Source organism: Liolophura sinensis, chromosome 1 (assembly GCF_032854445.1).
Source record: "Liolophura sinensis isolate JHLJ2023 chromosome 1, CUHK_Ljap_v2, whole genome shotgun sequence".
NCBI lineage: Eukaryota > Metazoa > Mollusca > Polyplacophora > Chitonida > Chitonidae > Liolophura > Liolophura sinensis.
In genome coordinates, this window is record NC_088295.1 from 43,306,496 (window position 1) to 43,319,280 (window position 12,785).

General features: G+C 37.8%; 1 protein-coding gene across 6 annotated transcripts in view; it reads left to right on the forward strand.

Annotated features, from left to right (window-relative positions):
- LOC135481790 (cell adhesion molecule-related/down-regulated by oncogenes-like) overlaps nt 1–12,785 on the forward strand; it is a 100,983-nt gene that overhangs the window by 70,434 nt on the left and 17,764 nt on the right. For all 6 annotated transcript variants that reach the window (XM_064761496.1, XM_064761499.1, XM_064761500.1 and 3 more), the window contains 3 exons: nt 2,370–2,492; nt 11,906–12,184; nt 12,443–12,586. In XM_064761496.1, the coding sequence (XP_064617566.1) occupies nt 2,402–2,492; nt 11,906–12,184; nt 12,443–12,586 (514 nt within the window). In that variant the 5' untranslated portion in view covers nt 2,370–2,401. The remainder of the gene's footprint in view (nt 1–2,369; nt 2,493–11,905; nt 12,185–12,442; nt 12,587–12,785) is intronic.

Genomic DNA, 12,785 nt, shown 5'->3' on the forward strand with positions numbered 1-12,785 from the left:
GAATAGAGTTTACATAGGGATGCCGGGCAACAGAAATGCCATCATTTATACACTTATAGGCTTCATGTGTGCACATGTGAGTATATAGAGGTAAACATAGTTATATAGTGCCTGCAGCACAACATTGGTCATTCATTATATGTCTTGCTCAAGTGGCATACAATTTAGTCTCAAATTTGTGCCTGAAACGTGAGAAAACTAAATGCACGTCTCCATCATAAAGTGAGGTTTTGAGATTATCCTATGAAACGCTTGTGTGCAAGAAGTATCTTTGCTTAACCTATGATGAAAGCATAAGAAGTTTGCAAGTTGCTTTAGGAGTTTGGTAAGCTCTTGAAATTGTCAGATTTATGTATAACAGATAGGCGTGTGCATGTATGCTATCATCCCTCATGAATGTATTATGTCCTGAGGCTTCATAAAATTGTTGACATTTATTTTCCGAATTTTGACCTCTTGACATGGGTGGACGGGAATTATATTTTGAAAGTCAGCACATCAACATTTTTAATAAGGTTGGAATGTATGTCGCGTGTGATTTAAACATATATCATTGGTTGTAATTGTCATGAATATACATTGTTTTCATATTTAAATTTCATCAATTTATTTTATAACCCGTGATAATTAATTTTCTCTCTTTCTCTCGGATGACAATCAGTGTTAGGTAATCAGAAAAATGAGTGGTTTCGTGCGCGTACACACATACTTAACCGTGCGATTAAATTATTTTTGCTGTGTCATCAAGTACTCTCACAGCTGAATGAATGAGTTGTATGTTACACACCTGTAGTTATCTTTTTACATCTCCCTGCTCATTTTTTGTGTTTTCAATTATTATGGGATTAGCCTCGTTCTAATAACAGGTATTACATTGTGTGGATGTACAGGATGGTTTTTTTTTTTTTTTTTTTTGCTTACCTATTATAGGGTAAGTTTTTGGTGTATGTGTATGGTATAGACACTAACACAGTAAATTAACACCTGGTATTGTTGTCATTACTGAAGAGTCTCTCTTCTTAATAGTTAAATTACAACTGAGTACAGAATTGCTAAGTGTCTTAATTAACTTATGTGGATGGATGATAACTTAAAAACCTAGATTTTTTTTTTCTTTGAAATTTTTGGATGCCACTGTCTAGGTGCTGAGGTTTTTTGATTGTACAACTGATTTTTTTTGGGGGGGGGAGGGGGTGGACATAAAAAGATTGTTGAAAGTAAGCTGTAAGTAATGATGTGCTTGCATTGGCGTGAAGTGTTTCTAGGCATGCGTAACAGATGGTTTGCTCAATCTCACTCTGAATGTATCTGCCATCCATCATGTATTCATCTTTTTCACTACACTAACAAATAGATATCTATCTAACAGTTTAATCTATCGACATTTCACCATGACGTGTATGCAATATTGCTCAAGTGGTATTAAGCCATAATCATTCATTAATTCATCAACTAGCATGCAATTACTGATGATTTCACTGGCTAAATAGAACTGCATAAGTGTATGTATGCATTTTTGTACAGATTTAAGGATTTGTACAATGAATTACCCTAAATGAGCTAAAATTTCGACCACAAAAGTGCATGTTTAGAGGCACTTAAATGTCACAAAATATTATTTTTGGTGCTCAGACTTACAATTTTCCAGTAGAATATGTTTTGAGCAAACCTCAAAATATCGTTATAAATTTAATGGAACTGTTAGATTAAGGAAAAGTGAACAAGTTAATTATGGACGAAATTTATGGTCATTTGGAGTGTGTACTGTTCAGAGCTGTCAAATTTTTTATCTAATGACCATTAATAGTCCTGAATAATTTTGTATTATCAAATGTGTGAATAAATGATGTGATCATTATTTTATTTCATTTTATTATGTAAGCATGTACTGATTTAGCTATGGAGTCTGTCCACTCTTTATAATTTATGCCTTGGTGGCCATTATAAATTATTCTGTATCTCTTTCCATGAAATCGTCTTTTTTTCTTACTTAATATACATCGTTTTTTTCTTTGGTGGTTTGTGTTGAGCTTTGTGTTGCTAATTAGTCTCATAGTTATGGACCAGCTGGGTGACAGTCTGCAAATGTCTGTTCCAATGCCTAAATTCAAATAAGCAAATTGTTGGTGTAACAGAAATATATTTAATCTTACAGTTGATTATCCTGCTTCTAACAAAGCTGACTTTTTTTTTCAGTAAAATTTTCTTGTAAAGTTTATGTTTGGCCATATGTAAGAAAGTCTTCCTGCACCCGTGGATGGTCATGGGTTCCCCCCCCCGGCTCTACCTGATTTTGTCGCTGCATAAGTGCGACATAAAAGACCAATCAGATAAATGAATAAATATTTTCTGTTTGGTTTATGTTCTAGGTATCCTTGTGAGATGGTAACACAATAGTATAATGGCAGTTGGAAGGTTCCACCAGGTTACCAGGCCAGACAGGATGCTGGGGTTGTGGCTTCTCCTCACTGCCTGCCATGTCATCACCTCAGGTGAGTTTTGAGCTCTTTATACGCTGGTATTATGGGCCATATTATATGACTTGGTGTTGTTGATCCCTGTGCCTGTCAGCCTGTAAACTTTTTGGCATTAGCACTGTGTTTCTGATTATTTCTTCACTTTTTATATCTACCCTCAGATCAGAAGCTTTTCAAAATTAAATTATATCATATTAAAAGTTAAATTTTAAAATTATCACCTTTATTGTGTTCTGTTTTCTACACTGTTTTTGAAGAACTGTTGCACATAAAAGTTTAAAATAAGATGATCTTGTGTATTTTGATCATCAACATTAGGCCAGATGGCATTGTTTGATATTTACTCTGCCATGAAGGGCATATCCTAAGTTTCTAGAACTCTTGTTTGCAAATGTCATTCATTTTAATATTTCAAGGTGGAAACAAATGAGATGTAATTGTCAGTTTTAGGAAGCTTTACCTCGAACAGTTGCACATGAGATGTCCTTGCTGTACGGACTGATTTGAATGGGTGCACCTAGTTATGTATATTTCCGCCAAACTATGTTGGTGGATTGGTTCTGTCATCGTTCCAATTGAATATGTGTCTTCATTTTTTCACTTGTGTCTAGAAGTTTTTTGTATAAGGAAGTCTTTTGTTGATATGCCATCTTTTTTAAGCAAAAACACATTTCACAAGTGACAGCCAACGGATGGCAGAAAATCAGCAATGCTTTGTGATTTCACCGAAATTGCAGTGCGCTCCTGTTTTTAGGGCGTGTATTTCTGTCAAAGCGGGGATAAGGCCGTCAGAGGTCACAAAGATGTGTTGTCAGTAGTAAGAAGTACAGCAGAAAAAAGGCTTTAGTTAATTTGGTCTGGAGCTGGAAGATGCCATGCAGACAAATTCCATAGTGATAGCTGGTGGTAGGTATGAGGGACATCAACAACTGGCTACTGTTTGTCTTCAAGATAGGCTAGCCTGGAGAAGGCTGCATGTATGCATATCGTAAAACGCAGTTTGAAATATTTGCTTCAACATCCTTCCTAGGCAGCCACATACGTATCTGTAGAATTATTTTAGAAGCATGAAAACTTAGATGCAAGAGATGTATTTATCTGAAAATTTGTGCCATGGAGGCAACTGATTTGGTAAGATTGGCTGACCTCTGGACTTTGTATGGGAAAAAAAGCATAATTAGATTATCCTGCTCTGATTGATGGTCTCAGAACATGCAGCAGGTCAGCATTTGAAGAAGAAGAAGAAAGAGAACACAGAAGCTGAATCTAAGTTCTGTGGCCAGGCAATAGATTTAAGAGAACTTCATGGTTTAAAAGAGAAAGATATACATTATGTATAAATAGTAAGTTTTAACCAACTTTGTTGTTGTTGAAAACGCATAGTTAGTGTGCAGTGCAATGTTGTCATCTATCATTTCATGGAATGTTTCATGTGAACTTATCACCCTTCTGTTGTATGCTTTGGGTTTAGCATTGTCCCTTCTGTTGTGGGTGATTAGTTGGTGAAAATTATGTGTAATCATAGACTTCTTTTAACTCTAAGACTTGAAAATGCATTTGATACACTCAGCATTTCCCAGATTTTTGCCTCAGGAGGAGGTAATATTTTGAGTATTGGATCAGATTTGTTGGCCAGAAAGAACTGTCAGTTGATATTATACTTGTATTAGAATTCCAATCTATTACCGTTGTTAGTGTTTAGTGATGCAGATTATTTTCTGATGGTATCGACAAATGGACACAGATGGTGTGAAGGATTGCATGGTAAAGGGTTTCTCAGTGTCATTCTGGGATTATGATTGCTGCCCCTTGTGTTTTCAACATCAGATCATGGTTAACCAGATTTGTTCAAGAGTGAACAAAAAGCAGGCCTTAGGTTCCAGGGAGTTTTTTCAGAAATGGTGGAATACCACTGGCACGTGACAGTCATCTGGTGTTTATGGACCAAGCTTCTTTCTATAACTAGGTTTTAGTGTAGTTTTATAACATGCCCTTAGGGCTGATCTTCATTACATGCCCTTAGGGCTGATCTTCATTACATGCCCTTAGGGCTGATCTTTATTACATGCCCTTAGGGCTGATCTTTATTACATGCCCTTAGGGCTGATCTTTATTACATGCCCTTAAAGCTGATTTTTATTACATGCCCTTAGGGTTGATCTTTATTACATGCCCTTAGGGTTGATCTTTATTACATGCCCATAGGGTTGATCTTTATTACATGCCCATAGGGCTGATCTTTATTACTTTTTCCCTGACTGATGATACTGGAGAGGAAATGTTGCATTTGGTCCACTTGCCTAGTTTTTGAGTGTGTGTGTTCTTGGACCCTTAATCGAAGTTTACCATGTTTAGTTGAGTTTTACCCAAGTTAATTTGCATTATGGTCTTATTGCAGATGTGTGGACATTCAGTGTAACACTTTGAACCTTTGTTGCCATATACATGTACATGAAGAAGTGGTCAGGCGCAAGCCAGTATTTTATCAGGACTGGAAGCAACTGCTTCCGAAAACCTTTCCCTTTCAGACTTGTCATGTCAGTGTTTACGTGACTGCAGTGCGGTGCTGTTAAACAAATCCCTGACAGCGGTGCACACTTCACTTGTAGAGAGTCGCTTTTACAAGGGTTTTTGATGGTTCAAGTTGTCTGCATATAAACGGGCTGTCTGGTGGACCTTAAGATGCATTGGGAGCAAAGTGCACAGGGTCCAGGGACGCAGAGGGGTCATAAATGTAGCAAAGGCAACTACCTCTGTCTTGTAATGAAGGCTAGAGGTCAGCTGGCAGTCAAGTTTGGAAGACTGAAACAGCAGATTGGTTTTGATTAAGTCCAGGAAGGAAGCTAGTTGGAACAGTGTGTCTGTGCTGTTTAGAGTCCATAGAGCATGGCCCAGCATCCTGATATAAAGCACTGAACCCTCCAGTGCCCTGTCAGTCAACTCAGTACACAGACATCACTCACAGGCTGTCCAACCCATGTCATTCACCAAGCTGGCCATCATTAGCATAAGCCCTACTGACCAAGTCAACCATCTTTTCTTTTTTGAGGCAGCCAGAATTTAATGACCAATGAGGAAAGTTTTATATTACCATTATTAAAATAACTAGCCATCCATGCTTCCCATTCAACAGAGCTGAAGTGATGACAGTAAAACAACACAAAGAAACGTGCTCATTAGAGTATAATGAGATAAATGACATGTACCATATTACTTAAGTTGTTCTGCACATTAATGTCAGTTGTATCCCTAGTATAAATATAGTGGTTATAAAGTGAAGACTTTGATTATCGTAATTTTTTATCTCAGCTGACAAGAAAATAAGGGAATATCTCAAAGACAGCATTATTAGTGTTCTTAACTTTTTTCACCCAGTGATTATCCAACTGTTACCCAACAAAACAAAATAAAAAGAGGATCAATATTGTCTCCTTGTTAGATTTAATGACATCTTTGGAATAGAATTTTATTGCCAAATCATGGGAACAATAGCTTTTCTTGGCTGAGCTCATTTTGGCGAAGAACCGTGACACCACCAAAGTAGATACACCACTTCATTTTGAATTTGTCATGGAGCAAATAGAACTAGTACAATACAGCTTTCTGACTGAACAACTTGTTGGGAAATAGTTTTGAAAATTGCTGGTTTACAACGTTTTGGTGGCACAAACTACAGAATTGGACCTTATATTGCAGTAAGAATAGACCTAATACGTATGTTCTGCTGTATCAAATCTCACCACACTTTTTGCGGCTTCCAGATTGTTTCTATACATAAACACCAAAAACAGTGCTCAATCAGTTTATATACTGTTTGATGCCGGTGTGAAAAACAATCCTCCTAAACTCATCTGGCTGCTGACTTTTCACATACAGCTATTTGGAAGAAAAAAGTGCCACTGTGGAGATGTTGTGTTACATGGATTTTAGTGGTTGAAACTTAATGGTGATGAAAATTCTTACCTTCTGTATCATTTTGCCATTTCTAAAAGTCTGAAAAAGTGCTGTATGTACTGACACACAGTCATTTATTGAATGAAAATTGAGTGTAAAACATCCTTAGACATGCTAGTGCTAGTTTATATTTACATTGTAGCTTGGTTACTGTTCAAAATCAGCTAATGTTCTCTGAAACAGTGTGTCCAATAACTAATAAATGATCCTTTATTCACATGTTAAAATGATAAAAATTTAGAAAGATCAATGACCTGTCAAGATTGACAATTGAGAGCTGCCAGACTGTCATAGTTGGCTGAATGAGGGAGACTTGACACCTCACTTCCAGCATGTCAACCACTTCTTGACATTTTATACATTAGAAATGAGAGTTTATTTATTTATATTGTATACTGTTAAAATAGTGGAGGATATTCTGTATAAATGAGTGTTTCATATATACCCAAGCATGTTTTTGAGAAATATCAACTCCAACTGGAATATCCTTTACTTTATTTTGAATAGGCTAAGAAATGCCTAGGAAAAAAAAAATGCCTCTGATCACAAACTACAACAGTGACATTGTGACGTGCATAAAGAAATGTTATAAAATGGAACCCAAATGATGCATTCTGGGAGTGTTTAAGACATTTGTATGAAAACTTCATTTGTAAACCATCATATTTTTGTTCAATGTACGTATTTGTTTTAAAACAGTTTGAATAGTTTGGGAGCAAGGTTCTGTGGAACTAAAATTGTTCTAGAGATGGGCTTGCATTAAAATTTAAGTGTAAAAGTAGGTTTTAATATATTATACAGGTTAGAAAATCTGGAAAGCATTTTTGCATTTGGTGTGAAATTTTATCAAACATAATTGTTTAAGAGACATGGGTCAGACAATAGTGTTTTCTGTAGTCGTAAACATTGATGGAAGCGTGTTGTCAGTTGATGAACTCCATATGCTGGGGAAACTGACTGAAAATCATATAGTTTTGAGATGTGTGTGTAGTAAGTTCAGACAGCCCCAAGTTGCTGGCCTTAAGGGCAGCTCATGAGTGCTGTTAGAGTTGTGATCGCCATGGGGACCCAGCTGGGCCAGCCTAGAAGTTTGTTGGAGTCTGACTGGCACAGGGTATCAACCAACAATGTGCTTCAGCTTAGAGTCCCAGGGTCAGTCGGTCACTGATAATTGAAGAATTATGGAGGAGAAATATGATGTTTGAGTTGGTTTCAGTGAACTTTAGTTGAAGAAGTTGTATTTAAGTGGGTGGGGTGGGGGTAAGTTTGGGGGTCTCGGCTCTAATGATAACTGGCAGGACCAACCTTCTCCCCCTACTTAATTCCAGCGGGAGAAAAATAAGAGTATGATAGAAAGTATTAATTTTATCTTGGGAGTGGGTAGATTACCTTCACAGATAATTAGCCATTTGTTTCAGTTTGGTGTCACTGGCTGGGTTTGTTTATTTGTAGCGAGATAAGCGTTGCACTTTCTCCACCAGTCCCTGTCACTTTTGGAGTAGCCTGTGTTAATTTTTGTCATCTCTGTCTGGAGAGCTTAAGTGTAACATACAGATTAAGTAGGGTTAAAGGAGTGGTTATCTTTTCCTGCCATGTGCACAGACTAAATGCCGGCGCTACAGGATCTAGGGGGTTCTACAGTGCATCCAGACTTTTTTACCCGCACAAGTACAAACTTTTTCTTTACCTAAAAACCTAGTGACAAATGCTTGTCCACTCATTGAGAAGCATCCTTAAGGGATAGTTTCTTTACACCTGGGGAATAGTAGTGTTTTGCAGCACTCTACACATGATTGCCTTTGTATTAAAAACTGAGAAAGTACAGACTTTTTCTAATTGTCTACTCTCTGAGCAAGATCCTTGAGGGAAACTGTCTTCACACCTTTGAATTGGCATATTTGCAAATATATACATACATTGGTTGCCTTGGGATTAAAAACATGCACATTCTTGTCTGGGTTGATCATGATTTTTCCAGTATCATTACTAATGCTACCTTGCTGGCTGCGTTCTGGATGCTTTTTAATGCAGGCCAAGAAAAGTGTTCTAAGCAAGTGACTAGATACAACTCCCACCAGCCTCTTGCATAATGTCCTGAGGCGATGATGTGGATGGTGTGTTTTTGTAGCCTGCTGTCACTTCAGTGTCAGGCTAAGAGCTCCTGTCATTGTTGTTTGTTAGATGTGGCCATTGTCTCCAGGCCAGAGTTCCTCTGAGCTTATCAATCATGGGAGAGCTTTTACCTAGTCTTGTTCCAAACTTACATCTGTACATACTTTATAAGAGTAGCTTTCATCTCACGACACTCAAATAGGCCGTCTGACAAGCAGAGGAAGAATAAAACTCAAGTTTCAAGATGAATTGGTGAGGGCCTCGGCATCCTGAACTCTCTGTAGCTAAAAATTTTCTTGTAACTGTTAAAGATGCACAAAAAGCAGACGCTGTCTGTTGTCTGGAGGTTTAAGAGAGCCGGATTACATCAAAGAGGAGGGCTTATAAATCATACGTGTATGTAGATAAACACAAATAAGCATCCTGAATACATTTATTATATTCCAGCATCCATAATGAATTTCATGATTTATCTGCCAAAACAAAAGGTTTACAGGACCAAACGAAGCTGTTGATGATGTGAAATATGATTTGTGTTGAGCTTTGGAGTTGGAGTGTGAAAATACTTGTCCTGAATTGTCTTGGTAATAGTTTTTACTAGTAAATCCACCTTATTGGTATCAGCAGCCTACATGTACAAGTATTTCTCCTATGCCTGGTGTTGAACTCGTCATGCTAATATAGTTAAGTACATGTTATGCACAATGACGTCCAACTCTTAATGGACATCTTAGTCACCTACATGACAACATGAGCGTTATCGGTAAGAACAAACCAACTAGAGTGCAGGCAACCCTGCCCCCAAATATTTCGATTTTGAAAAGAATAATAAGTTTTCTGGGTGTTAAAGCAGTCATGGAGAAGTTTTGTGCGATTCATTTCTGGATTGTCTTCTCATCTCATTGTTTGAATAAATGAATGATCGAGGGCTCAACTGTCTTTGGCATGTGGTTGATGTTGATGTGGAACACAAAGCACAGATAGTCACAGAGAGAAGGTCATATTTACTGTAGTGTTAAGTTTTTTAATACTTGTGAGTGTTCTAAATTCATGAGAACATAAGTTGTAATGATGTATGCTACATTGAAGGTAGCAATAACAGCTTCTGCACAATGAAAGGCTTGTAAACCATGTATATGAACAATGCATTGATCCTGTTTTGTGTCGTTGTGTAGAAAGTCAAAAGTTCACATTCTACATGTATACCTAATCCTAATCTGTCTGGTGCAGGTATTCTGGATTAGAGGGTATGAAGGCCCGCTTTAAGGATTCTTTCTATCAGGTGTCTTTGGCCTCTAATTTTCAGCCATGCCTGTTGATTGTAAATTGCGTGCGATTTTGCAATGAAACTTGAAAAATGTTTTGTGTGTCCATTGTTGCCATGTGTATCCATGCACATGTCACTGTGTCATCAGGGCCGTATGGTGAATGTAGACTGTTATCAGGGCTGTATTGTGAAGGATATACCCCATGTTGTATGTGGTAAATTTTTAAAACATAAAAAAAGTTTTAAATAACATTTTCAAACCTAAGATATGGCTTTTAAGACCAATATTTTTTCTTCGATTTGAACGTTAGAGGTGTAACTGTCTGATTAGGATTTGATAACCCCTCTTTAGGAAAGATTAGAAATTTGATTGATGGCAAAAAAGAGGGAAAAAATGAACTTCATGTGTACAGATATCCTATATGATGTGAGTTTTTTTATCGCTGAAAAAGTGAAGCATTGAGCACTACTTTCATGCAAATTTCCGTTGATTAATTTCTACCTTCAAACAGTCAGATGGTTTGTCTAGGTGGTGTGGTAGATATTAGAAGACTTAGGGTACAATATGGGTTTATAGGAGTGTGTGTGTGAGGATCTGTGGGCTGTGGGGGTAAGGTAATAGGGCAGAGTAGAAGTGTCAGGCTGGTAACAAACTGACTGTCAGAACAGGTGGGTAGGTGAACAGCGATTGGGCTTAGAGGCTGAAGCATACTGTGGAGCTGCTGGTAGTCTCCATAGAAAAATGGCCGTGTTTAGAGAGGGGTCTTTTTACCTGAACCAGTCATGTGGAACTGTTCCTTTACATTTCCCCATTCTCCTTTATACACTAGTCTAACATCGCCCCAAGTGGCTCCGTGGTGATTTCACCAGGTCCGCTTTAACTCAGGCGGCGCTCCAGCACAAAGCACTCCTGCCAAGGTTACGCACCAGGGCTAATTTATGGAGTGAGAATATACCTCGGGTTTTGTTGTGTAGTTAATGTGATGAGTGTCTACAGGCTGAAAAGGTGAGCTCACTGGCTACAATGGTTTGGTTGTGGTGGAGAATACCTGCAAATTGTTAATAGACACTGGTATTACAGACCCGACCCAGAGCTAGTCGTTGAGCTACATAATTATTGCTGGGCGTCCAGCTTAATGTCTGACTGAACCTGAGGAAACATACCATTAAGGAACTGTTTGATACTGGTTCCATATCTCAGCAGGGTAGCTACATGAATAGGGCATTCAGATGTTAGGGCTTTAAGGTGCAATCTTTAAGTCCTCATTTACTTATGGTTGGAATAATGGACCACACCCTCTCTATACCAAACCCGTGTTACAGTGAACTTTTCATCCAGTTAATCTGTAGAACTTTCTCGAAGAAGTTACCTGTAATCTTTTAGCACAATTCTCGACTATACATGTCACTTAATAAGAGTTACAAGCCCTCACACATTCAGATCAAGGGGAAAAATTGAAGCCTTAAGAAAAGGTGCGATGTAAGAGTACTATTCAGATCTTTGAGTGAATGAGATTGTCAAATTCCATTAGCTCCTGCAATAAGGAGGTGTGTTCTTTCCAATGCAACCATGTACCTATTGTTAACTGTAGGTACAAAGCCATAGTTTCTAGAAAAAAAAAATGAAATATTAGAAGAAAACCTGCAGAGAACATGTATTTACTTTAGATTTTATAATATGAATTCTCTCTGTATTAGGAAACTTTTAGACTTGTTTATAACTGTATTGTAGTATCTTGCAACAAACTCCTGCAGACGTTTTTAGTTATAAAACCACATAAAAACCATTTTACAGCATAACCTAAACTTCCAAAAACAACCAAACTCACCGGTGAGTAAGTCTTATGTTTTTGTTTAATGACTTGAAACTCAGGATGTAGAATTTGTCATTTTGATTTCAGGATAAAGTGCATATTAGCTGATAAGATCATTTTATTCGTCGTGCCAGAAACTGCCGTCTGTTGCAGGGTCAGACGGTGTTAGCCAATATGCTTAACCTATTTAGTATAACATAAAATGTGGGGTGAACTTCATTCTGCCAGTTGGCATAATGTTCATGACTAAAGATTTGAAAATCTGATGTTGTTTGTTTCAGAACTGGTGCCATCGTTTGTGGAGGAGCCTAGCTCTGTTGTTGTCAAAGGCCTGGACAGCGTTGTCTTGCGATGTAAAGTGACGCCCTCAACAGCGACCATCCGATGGTTACACAAAGGGAAGGTCCTGGCTACAGACCCTGTTGGCGGAATCATCATTAACCAAGATTCCATGCAAATAAACGCGTTTAAAAAGTCACGTCATGAGGGGCTGTATTACTGCATAGCTGTGACGTCAGTCGGTCAGATACGAAGCAGCCCGGCAATGCTGTCTGCTCCATGTAAGTTGATTGATTTTGTTGCCTTTCCCCTTCAACATTTTTCACATTTTACTCGCGCTTTTTTCTTTGATGTGTGAGCCTTCATAATTTGACTGACTTAAGGTAGAAATTTATTAGCCTGTCATTATGAAATTCAAAAATGTCTCATAATTAATGGAAGAATGAAAAATGTTACATAACTTTCCAGTAAAAACCCTATGGATAGTTGTGCGTTTATGAAATATTTGTAAAATGACAGCTGTGTTGTTTGCCTTTTAGCTCTTGGGGAGTTCACAAGTGGAGCAGATGTGCATGTCAATGTAACCGTTGGCAACACAGCAGTTTTGCCGTGCCTGCCTCCAAAGAGTAACCCAAAGGCAAAAATCATGTTTGCCTTCAAAAGTGGCTTTGTACCTGAAGATGGTAAGTAGAAGACAACATTTTCAGATGTAAATACAAGTAAAATGTCGTACCTTGTTACAAAATAACTCTTGCATTATGCAATACTTTCATCATAAAGCATATTCAGTGACTCAAGCCCTTGCAAAATTTACTGACAATCTACTTGATTGTAGATTGTAACATTTACCAACAATCCTCTTGGACATTACAGTTTGTCTAC